This window comes from Tamandua tetradactyla, chromosome 1 (genome assembly GCF_023851605.1).
Source record: "Tamandua tetradactyla isolate mTamTet1 chromosome 1, mTamTet1.pri, whole genome shotgun sequence".
Lineage (NCBI taxonomy): Eukaryota > Metazoa > Chordata > Mammalia > Pilosa > Myrmecophagidae > Tamandua > Tamandua tetradactyla.
Genome location: NC_135327.1, coordinates 206813799 through 206832552, shown reverse-complemented (window position 1 = coordinate 206832552; position 18754 = coordinate 206813799). Strand labels below are relative to the sequence as shown.

Genomic DNA, 18754 nt, shown 5'->3' with positions numbered 1-18754 from the left:
AGAATATCCCTCTGTGTCATGTGTGGTAACTTTCTTTTGCCCATTTTTCTTCTTAATAGTTTCTCATGCCTAAGCATATCTTTTCAAAAGTAGAAAATTCTAGTAATTTTTACATGAGTGATGGGGACATAAATACAGAAAATGACATTTGTTGGTTCCTGATAAGCCAGAATTTATATGAATAAGAGGATGTAAGCATAGAATATGCCAAATGTTTGAAGTTCCAAAACCAGCACTGGCTTGCTTCTTTCTTCATTTCTTTCATCTGAATATTATTAAACAATGAAATATAGAAGTACAGTTACAGATGTTCAAGCCTGAGTGGTATGGTGGAAAGCATGCAGATTTTGGCATTAGAGAAACTAGGCTTCGATCCCAACCCCTCCCTTTATAGCTGTATGACATTAGGCAAGTCATGTAGCACTATTCTCAGGAAACATTTGTTGATTGACATATTAATGAATCAAAATACCTTCATATCTCTGAACCTCAACTTTCCTATCTGTGAAATGGGAATAAGACCTATCTGACATGGCTGGTCTGAGGCTCATGTGGTCTAACATTTAATAGGTGCCTCATACATCTATGTGCTTGGTAATTGTGCTTCAGTAATCGTGTCTTTAATAATAGAACGCTACTGTTTGTTATTGCTATTAGAGTCACTGTCATTGGGAGAAATGCATCAAGTTTATGGCTATACAGTTATTCATGACACAGCACAGTGATAGCCTCATCACTTACCCATGACAATCTCTCTTTCAAGATCTTTGTAAATATCATCACCTCTTCTGTTTAGGTAGCTCCTTTGTTGTTGTTGTTTCAAGTTGCTACATAAGCTTTCTTAATGTTTTCTTACTGTTACTCTGAACTATGGCCTACAGTAATTGACAGTTCGGGTTTCTTTTTGCTGTTACCTTTGAGAGCAAGGAAGGTCTTTGGCTAGAATGCACATACAGTCTTGTATGGCATCAGTCTGAAAGAGGCTCTTACCCTCCCCTGGCATGGAATGGAGAGAATATCAGAGGTGAGCAGGGCCTTATGCTGGGGAAGCCAGGTACATTCAGGTCTGTTGGCAGACCTTACTCCTAGTAGGGGAGGCATACATTTTCTATTCATTTTAATTTAGAGCTTCCTGAATTGAATCAGTGGCTCTCCAGAGTTGTCTTGTGTCTTCTCATTCTACCTCCATCCCCAGTACTCTTAATTCTGTTCACATACGAGAATACTAATATACTATAAAACCAACTAGAAAAGATTTTGTGTGATATTTACCATTTGTTGTCCATAGAGCTTACTTGCTCTATTAGTGTAGCATGTATTACATGATTCCCAAGTAAGTCCTAACTGCAGCAGATGGGTAATAATAACCATTAAAAAAAAGTTTTATTTGGATATCCATTTAAAGGAAGAAATGCTTTAGGAATCCTGATCTATGTTAGCAAAGCTATATAGGAAGACTGAGGGGATTCGGACAAATTTCCCCCTATTCCTTGACATCTCAGTGTAACATTTAATTAAAGCATGTTCTGAAATAAAAATTTAGTATAAGGCACCAAAAGGAGTCAAGCTCTAGGAATGTGAAAGGCAGTTGAAAAAATGATCATTCAACTTAAGATTTTATAAAAGAAGGATTAAAATTCTTTAATTCATCAGAGATAGTTTAGAAGAGGCAGAGGCAGAGAGGACTATACAGCCTTCTAGAAGTCACCTTTATGTTAACATTCTTTTAAAGGATTACACTAAGATACACATTTTAATAATGTTGAGCCTCACGCATATCAGCTGTGCATTCATCCCAGGACCTCAGTGGTTTCTTAAAACCCCCATCATATTTCTTACCTGAAGTAGCTAGATGGACTTTCATGTGTCCATTTTCTCCTGCCACTTGAGCCATGTTGAGATATATTTATCCCACTATGGCAGTGAAACCTTTGTCTTTCCTGTTAATATTTTGAAGTCGTGTGTTTACATCCTTGTGTGTGTGTATTTTATTCTGATTCCAGAGTGTCATGAACATGATGCATGTGATCAGCATCCCCTACTCTTTAATGAAGGTGAATCCACTCTCCTGGATACAGAAGGTCTGCCAGTACAAAGGTAAGAGGCGCTCAGACTCCACGGCTGGTCCAGAGGGTTTCCTGAGGGTTTGGGGGTGACACTCACCATTGTATGCAATGAATACAACGTAAGGTTATTTATCCTTCCCCTGCTAATCATGTTAGCTCCTCTTTTTTGATATCTGACAATAGCAAATGTTAACTTACTACTTTTTCACTTTTCTTTTTAGCAAAAGTGGCTTGTGTGAAATCAAGGGATATGCACTGGGCCTTAGTAGCACACAGAGATCAAAGAGATATCAATCTGTCGTCTCTCCGAATGTTAATAGTGGCTGATGGCGCAAATCCCTGTAAGTGTTGTTTACATTGTTAACTTAGAAGACAGACAGGCAGGTAGTAGTGGTCCTCATTTTCCAGGTTATGTGTCATTGTGCTTTGCATTTTCTTTTTTTATTCTTTACCTTAGTTAAGAAATTAAGTCTTCAAAGAATGATCAGACAGTATTATTCACGATAGCACAATGGGTAAGAACATAGAGTTTGGAGACACAGCCCTAGTCCTTCCACTTTCTAATTCTAGAGAGAAGGTTAATTACTCTTTAATCCTCTGTTTACTCCTCTGTAAAATGGGATCTACATCATAGTGTTTTATGGGGATTATATGAAGTAATCCCTGTGTATAGTTCCTTGGTACAAAATAAGTGCTCAAGAAATATAAACTTATTTCATAATCTATAATAGTTTTGTTGATTAGAAAATTAGTCATTTTAAATGGAATTTTGTTATTACATCCCATGGCAGCAAAATACCCAGATAAAGTCAACTATCAGTTCAACAGAATACTACTAATGTATCTTTAGAAATAATTCAGTAAATGGAAGCAAAAACCCAGCTAGCTTAAAGCTGAAGCAAAGTGTTTTAAATTGAATGAAGAATGTTTATTTCTGACCACATTTGAAAATTGTGTAACACATACAATTGTAAATTAAAGCAACATTACCTTTCTTAAAGCCTATCCACAAAAGTAGACTTTCAGACAAATAAATTTGTGTTAGTTTTATAGTTATTCTTCCATTTGTAAAATAACTCCATAAATTATATATATATTTTTTGCATGGGCAGGCACTGGGAATCGAACCCAGGTCTCTGGCACGGCAGACGACAACTCTCTGCCTGCTGAGCCACCGTGACCCGCCCCATAAATTATATTTTAACACAAAACTGTTTTTACCTATAACTCTTACAACAATATGCTTTGAATAAAGCATGGTAAACCTGTATTTAGAAGTAGTTTGGCTGATATTAATTATACCTGGATCTTGTTTTTCAAGTTAACGTAGAGGAAATTTTTCTTCATATAGTTAAATTTAGATTTACTTATCTCTTAGAATGTGCATGTTGGAAGGGTAGAACAAGTCTCAGAAAAATTATTAAAGTTCAATCCATCATGCAACTATGTGATGATATTGTGAATTACTGATTATATATGTAGAACGGAACAATCATAAGTTAAGAATGATTGCATTTGTTTGGTGTTTTTTGGTATTTTTAAAAAAATTTAAAAATTAATTAAAAAATGCACTCACAAAAAAAGTTCAATTCATCAATTAGTAAAAATGTTTTAATTATAGAAAGTACTTTTTTTAATCTTTGAGTAATACATAGGAATTATATAATCTTTCCTTGTAACAGCAATGATAAATTGTGTTAAATGAAGTATTTTTATGTTGCCTAACTCGATTTGTACTTAAATATTATGCTTAAAAATATTTTATATCCTGGGGTATGTTTTAATAAATCACATTGCTTCAGCTGACTGAAGCTGTCTTTGATTTTTTCACTCTAGGGTCTATTTCTTCTTGTGATGCATTTCTCAATGTCTTCCAAAGTAAAGGCCTACGACAGGAGGTTATTTGTCCTTGTGCCAGCTCACCAGAGGCTCTCACTGTAGCTATCCGAAGGTACTGGGTTGCATTAATTAAAATAGACAGCCTAGAGAACAGTCATAATTAAATAGCAAGTGGGAACCTGGAAAACATACCACAATTAATGCTTAGTGTGAGGATTAAAAACAAGATCCCACATTTTCTTCTATATATTAGTATATATTATATGTAGTATATTAATAAATGTGTGTCTAATGCAATCTGTTGAATAATCTAGATTCATTAAAAGAATACTTTTCAATCGCTACAGTTTCATTCTAATTCTCAAGTAAGTGAAATCTCTCTAGAGTTACATGTATCTTATCCTTTTACTAGGTACTCAAATTTTCTTTGCTTGTATCAATCACAAGTTTAGTAAGGGGATGGAATAGAGTAAACATTGAATGAAGTGAAATTTTTGTAGCAAAGCATTTGCCCTTTGACATGCGTTTTTATGTTGTCTTCATTTTCTGCCCTCTGGTAGAGTGCACATCCTGCACTTTTAGAAATGCTGGTTTTCTGAGCTTTTGAGCAGCCTGGTAGCAAATCAAAGGGATCCCTGGTCTGTGATAAGCAGATTTCCCCACAGTGTGGGCGTTAGGTTTCCTAGGGTGCTTTTGCTAAGCCTAAGCATTATTCACAGTGTCCTTGTTCCTAAGTCACTCCAGCATCACAGCCTGCTTCAGAGCAGTCAAGTGCTAGGGGACGAAGTGGTTATGAAGATGTGAAATATTATTCTATCTGGGGTGAGAAGATGGGCAGTGTGCGACACAGTCAGTTGTCTCAACAGTAGGTGCCAGCGAGGCCTGCTTGATCATCATCATCCTCATTATTTAGGGCCAACTGTCAGTTATTCATTCAGCTCTCAATTATCCACCACAGTGTAAGAAAGTAGTAACAGGATGTGTTACAGGACTTATTTTTAAATAGCTTTGAATTCCATCTCTAATAAGGTTTTATTTTGCATAACATAAGTAATACCCTGTTGTAAAAATGGATGATATAGAAAATTCACTGTACAGGGTGAATGAGTACTGCTCTAAGTTATTGAAAGACTTTGCTTTCCAAAAATATTCATTGGAAGAGTATCTTTAGATAAGAAACCTTCTGATGCTTTTAGGTGTTAAAGGAAGATTAACGGGACTGCTTGACTAAGAGGCTAAGAAATTGAAAATCTTAAAAGTAAATTATCGGAAGCAACTTTTACTTTGATTGGACCAGATATTAAAAATCTGTAACATGATTTAAATTGATGAGGAAATATGGTATCATTTACCAGAATCCAATCTTCAGTGTTTAAAAGGATGCTACTATTATCCTAAAAGCAGAAGGTGTACTATAAATAATCTTTTGACATTTGTTTGTTATAGTATTAGATATACTATAATGTGTTATAGTATAATGTGTTATAGTATTAGATTTACTGTCCTGATCACGTTTTTCAGAGATCGATATTAAAATATGTGTCTACTTGGCACACCTGGTAGTAGATACCAAGATGATTGAGCTTCAGGAAGCTTGGTGGGTGCCAAAAGCATCAGAAGCCTCAGTTGAGCCCAGTCTCACTCATGGTTAGTCATTCAATCCGTGGTGGCCCTGGACCAGTCATTTCATTTCTCGAGGCCTCAGTTTCTTCTCCCAAAGTCTAAGGGGATTGGACTCAGTAATTTCTCAATTTCCTATAAAGTTCTACTTCTAAATTTTAAAATCCCACAGTTCTATAAAGTAACACTAGGATTATACAGTTGCCATAGACAGTTTACAAAATGAATTATTCATATATGTAGAAAATTCAGAGTTGTTGTTATAATTAAATGATTTATTTATCTGCTCTTTCTAAAAATGTGCTTATATGCCGTGAAGGAAAATGGCATGGATATGCCAGAGTTGATCGACAGAGAGAGGAGTAAGAAAAGGAGAACATTCTCTCTCCAAGATTAAAAATATAGGACCCATAATAGGCAAATTAAGACACGGCTATTTACTGAGTATGTCATGGGTGTTCTGCCAGAAAAGCATGATCCTGGCTCTTGTGTCCTGTATGTTTGGTAGAACTCAGCACAAAAACCAACACACAGTCAAACAAATACGTATAATCAACATAGAGGAGTGTCTGGGTGCAGATTGGTGGCTGCCAGAGACTGGGGAGGGGAATGAGGAGAAACGGCCTATTGGATGTGGGATTTTATTTCAGAGCAATATTTATTTTGGATAAATATTTTGGTTTTTATACTGGGTAGAGGTGGTGGTTGCATAACTTTGTGAGTGTACTAAAAGCAATTGAATTGTTCGCTTTAAAAAGATTAATTTTATGTTACATGCATTTCAGCTCACTTACTTTTTTTTTAAAAAAAAAAAGAGTATCTGCTCTATGAGACTATATGGCTTGAATCCATAAAGTCACAAATTGACTTGAAATGCAGTTTTCAGATTTTGCCAAATGCACAACACTCTTTTAAGTGATAAGCAGTGTGTATTAAATAAGATTCCAGGTCCCATACTTTATAGGAATTTAAAATAATAGATTTTGATCTAAACCCTCTCTCACAGGTATAATTTCATTTATTTTAGATATTTATCAGAGAAAACAAATTGACTAAAGATAGAGTCTGTCCCCTCTTCTTGCTTTTTAATTAAGTTGGCTTTTGTTGCTACACCCTGAATTGTACATTTGCTTATTCTTTTACTTCTCTCATAATCTGAGCATGACTCTGTAGTTCTATAACACTATGGACCTCTCATCTGTTGTTTCCTACGTAATCAGTAGAGAATCTCAGAACTAGAATAGGTACATTGGATAAAACTAAACAACAGTCCTTATCGAATCACTCTGGTTGTTTTTTCACTCTAGTTGTTGATGGTAGAGTTAGCAGTGGAGCGGTGGATGTTAGTAGCAGGTTTTTTATCATAAGTCTTGGATGTTGTGAAAGTTGTTACAATAAAAGACCTCAGAATTTTCTCAGTCACAAAGTAAACCATTTGTCTCATTCCCAGGTATAGTACTAACCAAACAGAAAATGAGATTCATGATGTTATCACCTTAGCTGTCTGTCTGCCAAATAACCTTTTTGGCAAAATCTCATGCAGTATGTGTGAATTCAGTTTAAATTTTTTGAAATCCAAGTATCATTAATGACAGTGGGGTAGAGAAGGGTTTATGATTGGGAGAAGGAAAGTGTTGTTCTGAACTGGTTTTACCACTTAGAAGAAATGTGGCCTTGAGCAAGTGACTAAACCTTTCCGGGCCTCATTTCTTTCATTAGTTAAAATAAATAGGATGCACTAGCTGATCATTGATATTCTTACTATCTCTAAAATTCGGTGAATTTATGGTTTTGGTTCAAATAACATTAAAAAAATAATAAACATTTCATAATCCCCTGGAATTATATTTATTCACCTTGTTTGCACTTAACAAACACTTGGTCCTACATATATTTGACAGATATATCAACCAGGTCTTTCTTTGGACTCTCACTCATAGCCGTCTGTGCTGGTTTGAAACTTTATGTACCCCAGAAAAGCCATGTATTCTTCATCCTAATCTGGTCTTGTGGGGACAGACATGTTGTTTGGGTGCGACCTTTTGATTAGACTATTTCTGTGGAGGTATGACCCCACCCATTCAAGGTAGATCTTAATTAGCTTACTGGAGTCCTTTAAAAGGAGAATGTTTTGGAGAAAGTTCAAACGAGATGCTTGGAGATGCTGAGAGAGCTGGTACAGAGAGTTCAGATGCTTGGAGACAGAGCTCAAAGCGGAGGCCACTAGAATCAGGAACTGAAAGCAGTGAAACCCAGGAGCAAAGGGCCAGCAGACGCCACCATGTGCTTTCCCATGTGACAGAGAAACCCTGGAAATGATAGGCCTTTCTAGAGTGAAGGTATACGCTTGTCGATGCCTTAATTTGGAAATTTGCTTGGCCTTAGAACTGTGCATTTATTATCTAATCAAGCCCCTTTGTAAAATCCATTTCTGGTATATGGTATTCCAGCAGCTTTTGCAAACGGAAACACTAGAAGGCTCTCGTGCTAGTATGCCAAGCAGCAGTCACCTGGTATGCAGTCGTTCCTCAAGACCATCCCCACAGCGAGCTATAGCAGCAGAAGCAGTTTAGATTTAAAATACCCACGGAGAAGGGAGAAATCATGTGAACATTTCATAAAAATATAAGACTAGAAAAACATTGTAACAGATGTAACTTCTTGCCAGGAAACCATTTATCATCATGCATTTACTGAGAACCTACCGGGTGCACGGACCCATATTCTCTGGAAATAATGTAAAAAATGAGACAAGATCCTTGTGTTGAGTGAGCATATGTGAGACAATTATGAAATAATGAGTCTAGCTTTCTTGTCTGGGTTTTAGAATACAATTGTTTTACTTAATTGTCTCAACTGATAGGAAATAATGACTTCTTTAAAAAAAAATCAATCCTTGAAAACTGAGACTAAATTGCTGCCATCAACAATCCAATTGATATAATCTCTGTGAATGATTTGACTTTGCATTTTTGTCCAAGTTCCATGGAATTTTGTTCAATGACTACAAAATGAGGTCAGCAAAATGTTAGATTATGAACTTTTTTCAGCATAGGCAAGCCTCCGTGTATTCTCCTTTTGGGATTCTTATATCTTGCCTCCCAGTAGAGAAGGAGTGGCTCACATTTGCTGTCACCCATTGATATATATAGCTGCTTTTCATCACTGCCTTCAGCAAGAGAGAAAAGTTATGGAAGCATTCTTCTTTTCCACTGCCTTTAACCCTGTCACAACATCCTGTGACCATAACAAATGACAAAGCAGCCTTTTTTTGGCAGGTTTAATCCTGGTGCCCTTCCCTTGAGGTCTGCTCATATGCCCAGAGTTCCTTCACATTTTGTCCAGAGGTGTAGGAGGCTTTTAGTTGAATGTGATTGCAGTGGCTGGTCCTGCTTTTCCAAACAAGCCCCCTGTACCCTGAACCTTTACAATATTTCCGTAACCAAACTCAAAAGAGAAAAGCAAAGGAGGGCACATTTTATAGGTCTCATCCTGTTTACAAGAATATTTGACTAAAAAAATATAGCTGGAAACAATAGAATATTAAAGAATTCCTGCCCCCTTTTCTTCTGGTGCTCTTTATTCATTTTACTTAACATCCTTCACTGTACACATGCATTCATTTCACTTTTACCTCAATAAAGGAGCTACAGGTATACTTTGTCCTTTGCTATGCATTTGTCATTAAAGAACGTTCTAAGAGCTCTGTTTTTCTTTTGCTTAAAACTTCTCTATCTTCTTACCTGTCTCTGATTTCATATTGTCTATCCATTCATTCAGCAAATGTTTATTGAATGCCTGTTGCCAGGCACAGTTCTTGGGACATAGAGAGCGAAGACCATATAAATAATCTCTTAGATCAATGAAAAGATAGGTTTAGTTAGCAATGATATTTTCCCTATTGCTTTTACTGGGCAAAATAAAAAGAATAAGTATATTGCTTTCAGTCAGTGGTTAGCAAAATACTAGTGTCTTTGTAAATAAGCTTTCATTGGTGCACAGCCGAATCCACTGCTTACATACTGTCCGTGTGGCTATATGTGCACTTCAATAGCTGAGTTGAGTAGTTGCAGCATAAGCCAATAAGCCTGCAAAGGCTGACAGATTTGCTCTCTGGCCTTTTATATTTGCTGCCTACCCATGTCATAAGCAATAGGCGAACTTTCTTAACTTTTAACACCCAACTTTATAATCCTAGTTTGGGCTTCTGAAAATAGTGGAAAAAAATAATTTCTTTCCTCCTCTTATACACCATTGGTTGATAGGCAGGCGATTTTATGGTAGTTAAACTTATTCGTCAAAAAATAATATATAATCAGAGGTGTGTCAGTAACCTGAGGAAATTCTCCCCTTTTGATTTTTAAGTCCTATAGTCTATAACCTTTGCTCTTTATTTTGGTTTTCAGTCCTTGCTAAAATAGTCTTTGTTTGGTGATGAAGCTTTTTGATCAAGACACTCTTTCCTCACAGAGAAATCTAAAGCTTGACCTGTTATATTCTGAGTCTTTCTCTGCAGTAGTCTAGCCCCATGACTTTTAAATAATCCTTTAAAAAATCAAAAGGAATGCATGTTAACCATTTATACTATTCTAGAATATATGAGTGGGATACAGAAAGGACTAAGATTATTTTAACCTGTTTTACCACAGGAACCATTATATTCACAGCTCAAGTAGTCCTGCTTGTAAGCTTGTGTCTGAAGCCAAGTGTCACAGACTTCAGTTAACTTGATTTGCCTCTGGTAATAGTGAAAACATTCCTGTGTGGCCTGCCTACTAAGAAGGAGAGAATGGTAAGCCTCCTCAGTGTCCTGAGGCTGCCGCTTTGTTACATTCATCCTTTCCTTTGGTCCCCTTTTCTTGCTGGAACCTGTAAGGTTAAAATGTTGCTGCTTATTTTACCTTAAAGTGCTCAGGTTGCCTAGTTTAGGATGAAGAATGGAGAAACTGCCAGCATGTTCTAGTGCACACCTTGCATTATTTTATTATGATTTAAAAGAGACAGTATGGTCTAATAAGTTCTAAGGACTTTCAAGGACTGTCTTTTGGCCCTGTGTGTCTCAAGGGCAAACCTGACGATCATGTACCTCCTTCCATTTTTCCTCCTGCTGAAATAGAAGGAGCCTTAAAAATATACAAGGAAAAACCAATTTTAATTCTAAGCCATGTTTGTTTTATTCTTCATCGACTTCTTGGTTTTAGCTAAATGGTGATAACTTTTGGAAAATATCCTTGTAAAATACTTGAAAGCATAGTTTATTTTTTTAATATTCCTTGTTTTATGCACCTAAAACACTCATAAGTACCACAAATGACACTCTTTTTATCTACCTTTTCGGATTTTGAAATCAATAAATGCCGGTGACCAAAATTGAAACAGGGAGGTACCTTTGAAATTTAGACTAAAATTCTCTCAAAGACAACTAAAATGAAGAAGGTTGTAGGTATTGTTAGAAATTGTATTAAGGTTTTTAAAACCAGCAGATTATTTCTTGACAGTGCCTCAAGTGTTTTTGGCTGAATGGTTTTATCTACAGAAGTCCTGTGTTTGTCTAGAAACACCATCCCTTCCATCAGTGCCCTTCTGCTTGGAGTGGTTTCAGTGAAAAGAGTATTTTTGTTATAGTTGGAATAAAATATGAAGAAAAAAATCACTTGGCAACTGTACCTAAAACATCCAGTGAATCTCCTCAGAGAGATGAAAACTTTGCACAGTGCTATTAATGCTTCACTATGCTACTTTAGAATTCATTTTGTTTGTTTGTTTGTATGACTTGAAATCACAGCCTACATCCCTTCACTTTTTTTTCAGAAAAGAATTTGTATTTGATCTTATGGATAGTATTCAGGTTGTAATTGCAAGTATTTGCCAAATGTTTGTTGTGTTATTAATTATCTTGGGTTTGTCCAGTACTTCAAACAGTGCTTTTAAATAAATCTCTTTTTGATTTTCATAACCACCTTGTCGAACAGGAAAGGCAGATTGTTAGACTTAGTTGACTTAGTTCTTGCAAATTGGATCAAGTCACTCGTCTGACCACAGCCCTTTAGCCCCTTTCCCTCAGGGTAAAAGCCAGTGTGTGTGCACGGACTTCCACAGCCCTCCACAATCGGCCCCGTTCACCCTCTGACCGCTCTGCTGCTCCCTTCTCCTTGTACACTCAGCTCCAGCCACAGTTATCACTTTATTTCCTCCATGTGCCAGGCAGGTTCCCACCTTAAAGCCTTTGTACTATTCTTCCCTCTGTCTGGAATGCTCTTTGTCCGTATGGCAGCATGTCTAACTCCCGCTTCCTTTGGTTTTGCTCAAACCGCATCTTGCAGTAGTGCCTACCCTGCCTACTTCATTTAAAATTGCAACATATTCCTCCCCAAACTTGGATAACTCATTACCCTGCTCTAATTTTCTTTTTATGCATAGCATTTATCAACTTCTCATGTGTCATATGGTTTACTGGTTTATTATATTTACTATTTAATATCTGTCACCTCCACCAGTATTTAAATATCCTGGGCAGGCATCTTTGCCTGTCAACTGGCTAGAATAGTGCCTACTATATAGGTAGTGCCCTGATAAATTTTTTTTTTTTGAGTAAATGAATGAAAGAAAAATTCAGAAGTATATAAGGTAACTAATAAAATTCTTTTCCCCTCACATTTAGATAACTCTACAGAATTTGCCAGAAGTAAATGTTAATAAGGCAGACCCTTTCTCTGCATTTGTGTACATGATATGAAAATGTGCATGTGTAGGCCAGTATACAGTTTGCATTTTACATACATAGGGTCATGTATGGTTTTGTTTGTTAGAATTTCACTTGAAGATCTAGGTGTTACTAATAGTGTAAGATATGACATCATAAACTGGTCTACTAAGAAAAAAAACACCAGCAGAAAGACTGTGCCATTGTCGTCCTGTTGATAGCTGGTGTGAAGGTTGGTCCAGAGAAAGACTGTGACTCTCGAGCAAAGCAAAGCATTTAAAACCTTGGGCAGAAGCCTAAGACTGTGTTCATAATGATGCTCTCTCTTTATGGTAAAAAAAGTTCAGAGACTCTAAAACAAGCTAATTCCATCCCTTTGGAAGCAAACTCTGCACTGTAGTGTATGTGAAGGAAACGTGCTTTCAGTGGGGCTTCCCAAAAGCAGTGTACGGTTTTTAAATTGTTACGTGTACTGCTTTAGAGGTTGAGAATTTGACTATAACATAGATATAAATATAGTAGGCCACATTGTCCATCATTTCACCTCACTTTATACAGATGGGATATTCACATTAAAAGTTACTTTACAGCCCACTAGTCCATGTAAAGAGCGCCGAGGAAGAAGAGTTGTTACTGGAAGCGGTACATGTGTATGTTCTCTTGAATGAATTGACTGTCTTTCTCCAGTGCTGTTTTTGCTGTGTTAGCTATGAGTATCTTCTCAGATGTTGCCAGTTTTCTGATAGGGATAGCCACTCAGTTTCATGAATAAATCAGGCACAGGAATGGAGGAAAATGCAGTTTGAAGGGATCAAAAAGGTACGGTTTTAGTATTCTAAATATAATTAGATCTAATAGCTTAATCAAAGATTAAAAATAGCACTCGCTGAGTCTTCCCTATGTTGTTACTTTCCCTATGCCTTGATCATACTCCCCAGTCCTATCAAGACAGTTATCTTTTTATGTAATTATTATGTATATGACACATATTTAAAGTACTTAATTCTGGTGATTATATGAAAGAATAATCTTTATAATTAGCTATTGCACTTAAACTCTAATTGCGTGCAGGTAAATTTAGGTGATAAGAGACACGACACTCCTTATTTCAGTGAATATTTTTAGGAGGAAAAGGAATGCTAGTCTTTCATTTAGAATCTGTTTTTTTCATTGTCCTTGCGTCATATATATGAAAGTCATTTTCAAACAAATTTGATGAAAGCAGCATTCAGCTACATTTTAATCAACTTGTTCCTACTCTTGGGTGTTTTCCTGTAATATACAAATAGAAGGAAAAATTCTATTTGTTACTGGTATTTCACATGAGTTATTGTATTTCACAAAAGGGTTGGGGCAAATTCTTAAATTATTAATTTTGAAGCGTTTTTTTTTTTTTGAAAAACAAGCTAGTGCATTAAAACTCTTACATATTTTTTAATTTAAGAGCTTATTTTCTTCCCTGAAAAATATACAGACTTGAAGTGAATCTTCCAAGTATAAGAGGTCAAAGGCTAGATTATTAAATAAAAATAGCTTTTATTTAGTCTAGTAAAGCCATTTTAACAGGGGTCTAGAAAGGCTAATCATTATTAATAGTTTATGGATTTCGGTATGAGGACAAAATGGACATTTTCTTACACATCATTATAAAGTCTACTGCAGAAGGCATTATAATTCTCACAGTTATATTTATTATAGAATTTTTTAAGAAAAAAATCAAGTGATTGCTACGTTGTCATTGCAAATAGGCATGTAGAAGAGTAATTACTTCTCATTGAAGGGTTTGAAGACTGACATTTTTCTTTACATTATTAGCTAAGCTTTTGTTTCCAATGTTTTAATAATTTTCCAGGAACAGCTTGTTCCCTCTTGGTAATGGAGCAGAGCTTGAACTTCCAGTAAATAGCTCAGTACAAATGATTGCCTGCTTGCCTCTTAGTCCACTTAATTAAAACTGATACTCAATTATTATCTATGGCAATCACTGAAGATAAAATTGCCAGTGCATTTCTATTACTATTTTTAGGACTTTTGGCCTTTCTGGAACATATATCAATTTGGGGATCTTTTCTATTAAAAAAAAAGTATGTAAATTAGTAACCAATTTAGTTATGGAAAAGCTGCTTAGCATATCAGTTTGAAGTCAGTGGGTGCTAGCCACACTGAGGCAGGTACAACTAAATGCCTCATCCTTCCATATTGGATTGACGCATGGGCCTGGTTGGCTGGTGCCTGGGACTTTCATGCCACTCTCGTGTAAGCATCATAAAATGTCTCACCTTCCACAAAAGAGAATGTGTTGGAAGGCTTTGGGGCTCACAGAAGCAATGGAAATCTGATGTATTCTGCTTGAAAATTGAGCAGGATCCAAGATGCTTTGAGAGTCCATTGGCGGGATCGTGGCAGTGATCCAAAAGAGGAACAGATGGTGCCCAGGCTTCCTCTGCCAGGGCATGCCCACTTCCTAGCTGTCCTGTAAGAGGCTGCTTTGGCTTTTGTAGAGGCAAGTCATCAGCAGGACTTACCCTCCCATTCGTATTACCCTCACAGGAGAAAAGTAGTTCTTTGAAAAGAAATTGAGGTTAGCCTAAAATGATCGATACACATTGGAGGGTGTTTGGTTTTTTTTTTTTTTCATTTTGTTTTTAAGAACGGGAGTGGGAGAATGCAAAGGTCTGTCTTCATATATGTCCAAGTGGTGAGAAGAATCCACGCTATTGTTTGGTTAAGTCTTCAATGATCTAGAGGGCTTCCTATGCAGTTCTTTACCTGAATATTTAATCTGCTTTCTTTTTCGTTTTAAAGCTGCTACCATTCTGTTGTATTTTTTGTTTCCTTTTTCTCTCAAGATTAGTTGAAGAATAGAAAAATCGCAGAGAGATACGGATTCATGATGCCTCAACTTGTCAGTAGAATTGAAAAATGAAAGGGACAAATGAAAATCAGAAATTATTCTCTGGCCCACATACTTGACTCCTCTCTGATTATGTTTCCACCTTTAGAATATAGATAATAAAATTGATTATTTTTAGAGCTCTACTTTGTGCTTAAAATGATTGAATTAATTTAGGAATCTTTTTTAGCTTTCTTAACTACAAGGTGGTATTATTTCAGTACTTTAATTCTTTAGCAGTGAATGAGTAATAATTACACAGAACAGTAATTAAAACTGCAATTCTGGAAAATAATTTATAATATCTAACCTAGAATTTGGGATACCAGTAGAAAACAAAGAGAAAAGCCCCCAAAGTGGGGAAATAACTGTATAATGCCCATCTGTTACTGCAATTAATGGTTTCAGCCAGGGCAATAACAACCGGTTAAAAAGTTCATTTAAACTTTTGAATTGAAGTGAGATTTTCAAGAATATTTTTGATTGCCCAAAAAAGGTCAGAATTGGAGATCCATAGTCTCATTTTTTAAAACCTAAGAAGATAATAAAAATATTTTGTTTATAATTTTCATCTAAAGATTTAGATAAAATTTCAGAAATTCTCTAACCATGGACTATTTTGCAAATAATTAACTTATCTAAGCAAACAAACAAAAAAACACAGCTTAAATAGCATTGACGAGCAAAGCAATAGTTTGTATTATGTTGTTTAAATTGAATTGTCATAACCACTTGTATTTAACAGTAAATCCTGTTTTGCTTTGGGTTCTATTGAATTGTCCACTGAATTTGTTTTGGCAGAGACATTAGAAGTAGGTAAAGAAGACATGAGGAATTAGTCCCAGTCTTTGAGTTACATGCAGGCTGAACCTTTTGGTTCTAGCTAGTAGCTTGTCATTAGGCATGGAAAAGTATCCAAAGCAAATGAAAAACATTACTTGCTAACAGTATATATGGTATGGTCCTGTTTTTATTTAAAAAATTATGTATAGTATATGCAAACAGTATGTTCATCAAGAAAAATATCTGAAGCATATGCACTAAACTGTTCATTGTGGTTATCTGAATAGGTGAGGATGTAAGATTGGGGAAACTTTTGCTTTCTATATTGTAAAGCTCCTTAAAATGGGTTGAAATTTTTTTAATGGGCATGCAGTACTTTTATCAAGGAAAAAGAATAAAATTACATTAAATTAAATTCATAACAGTATATTAGGGCATACTATTTTTACCTTGTATTTTTTCCTATTAAAAATAATTAGTTTAACTTAGACTTAATTGTGGATATCTTGCATTTTTTTGAAAGTCCATGACACTAAACATTAAAAAAGGGAATTTTGAATTATTTGCTTAGTTTCTCCTGAAAACAATGGAGATACTTTCTGTTTGTGTTTGTGCATTGTGTAGACACTCAGAATCTTTAGCAGGGCTGAGTTTACATTACTCTAAAAAAAAAAGACATCAGTATGATTCCTGAATCACCATATTAACATTCCTTCTAGCTCCAGTGTTTGGAGCAGCTAAAGGAAAAATGGAATGATAGCCCATGACATACTCTGGGAACTGTTCTATAACTGCTTGTTGAAGTATGCTCTGCAAATTACTGCTGCTTTCTTCTTTCTTTGTTTTGTATGTGTGTTATATTTTACAATAAGGAATTTTTAAAAATATGTCTGTTATATGGTGTTCTAGTTTGCTAGCTGCCTGAATGCAACACACCAGAGATGGATTGGCTGTCAATAAAGGGGATTTATTTAGTTAACATATAATTCTTCAGAGGAAAGGCAGCTAACTTTCAATTGAGGTTCTTTCTTACATGGGAAGGCACAGGGCAATCTCTGCTGGCCTTCTCTCCAGGCCTCTGGGTTCCAGCAACTTTCCCTGGGGTGATTCCTTTCTGTATCTCCGGAGGCCTGGGCTGAGCTGCTAGTGCTGAGATGAGGTATGCTGAGGTGCTTTTGGCTGTGTTATGTTGAACTCTCTCATTTAAGCACCAGCTAATTAAATGAAACATCATTCATTGCAGCAGACATGCCTTCTAGCCAACTGCAGATGTAATCAGGAACAGATGAGGTTCACATGCCATTGGGGTTCATGTCCACAGCAATAGAACTAGGCACCTTCACCTAGCCAAGTTGACACCTGAACCTAGCTACCACGTATGGTAAGAATTGAATATTAGCTGTTATTAATGTTAGTATTATTATAAAAATTATATATATTATATAATTTATTACATAAATACTGTATTATTTTTATCATTGGAGGAAAGTTACCCCCAATTTAACTTCTTTGTTGACTCTTAAAACGAACCTTGTTCTTAAGCTGAGTATTCCTAAATGGTATGAAAAGAATTCAGAACCCTTTTTTTTTTTTATACCTCTGTGAAAAGATTCAGTGAATGACAAGGTAGAATTAAAGTTTTACAAATCTAGTTGCAGTTTATTAAATTCTGGAAATGAACATAGTCCTAACTATTTGTTATCTGTTTATTTTCTATTAATGCATATTTGAGCCTGGCCAGGCTGTTTGCTGTCAGTAGTACCAAACTGTAGCTGTATTAATTGAAATTTATAGTAGCTATTTCTTCAAGTATAAGAACATACACAAGCATGTTTTGCTAAAGCCTTGTCTCATGTTTTACAGAGACAAGAAATGGCATAACAAGTAAATAGTGGATTTACACTTTCTTCAAAGCCATTTGCTCTAGGGTGTACATTCCATATAAAGTCAAATTGCCAAGCTTGACTGTACACCTTTCTTCCTTTATCTATCTTTTAATTTTGATCTATATCCCTTTCACATATCATTACAACACTGACCGTAATATCTCTAAGTATAGAAAATACGCATGCCACCTCCATAGCATTCCTGAAAATTGCTGAGATAATCCACTCCTGTAGGTCATGTTATATGTGAGACATGAAGCTACATAGTCATGAATATGCTATTTTCATCCTAAAATTGAGTCTAGACCTTGCTACCTATCATAACCTGCCAACCCCAACCAGGACCATTCTAGCCAATCCTAAAGAACATCTAGGGCAATATGTAAGATTCCATAAGGGTTGCACTAGAGTAACTTTCCAGAAACCTACAACCTCCAGATGGGTCCCTGGTCCAGATAAGTCCTGAAACCTAACCCTGCCTCTCCAGAACATCAGGTAGTTCCATCTCCCTACCCTATCCAATATCAAAAATTTAGAATTGCCATAGCCCAAATACCCCTAAAGAGAGGGATGGAAAGATCAAAGGTGATGGTAGAGTTATACAGAGAAGATAGGATTGAATAAATGAATATAAAGCTGAATTATTAAATTGATATCTCTTTTAGTCTCCAGTATTTTAGAGCAGCTAGAAGTAAAAACCTAAAATTGTAGAATTGTAACCCATGTCAAACTCTGAAATGTGTGTTATAAATAACTGTGGTGCTGTGCTTTGAAATTTATAGCTTTGTATATATAAGTATTATTTTCCACAAAAAAAGAAGGAAAAAAAAGTCAATTGTGATGATAAAATTAAGTATTTAAGCCCTCTAGCCTCCTATATTCTGGAACAGCTGGAAGGAAAAATCTGAAAGGATCATATGGTGGCCCATGACAAACTCTGGGATCTGTCCTGTAACTACTTGGT

General features: G+C 35.9%; 1 protein-coding gene across 5 annotated transcripts in view; it reads left to right on the top strand.

Moving 5' to 3' along the window:
- Positions 1 to 18754, top strand: part of DIP2C (disco interacting protein 2 homolog C) — a 500644-nt gene that overhangs the window by 368995 nt on the left and 112895 nt on the right. For all 5 annotated transcript variants that reach the window (XM_077151686.1, XM_077151685.1, XM_077151684.1 and 2 more), the window contains 3 exons: positions 2004 to 2097; positions 2288 to 2407; positions 3903 to 4017. In XM_077151686.1, coding sequence (XP_077007801.1) covers positions 2004 to 2097; positions 2288 to 2407; positions 3903 to 4017 — 329 coding nt within the window. The remainder of the gene's footprint in view (positions 1 to 2003; positions 2098 to 2287; positions 2408 to 3902; positions 4018 to 18754) is intronic.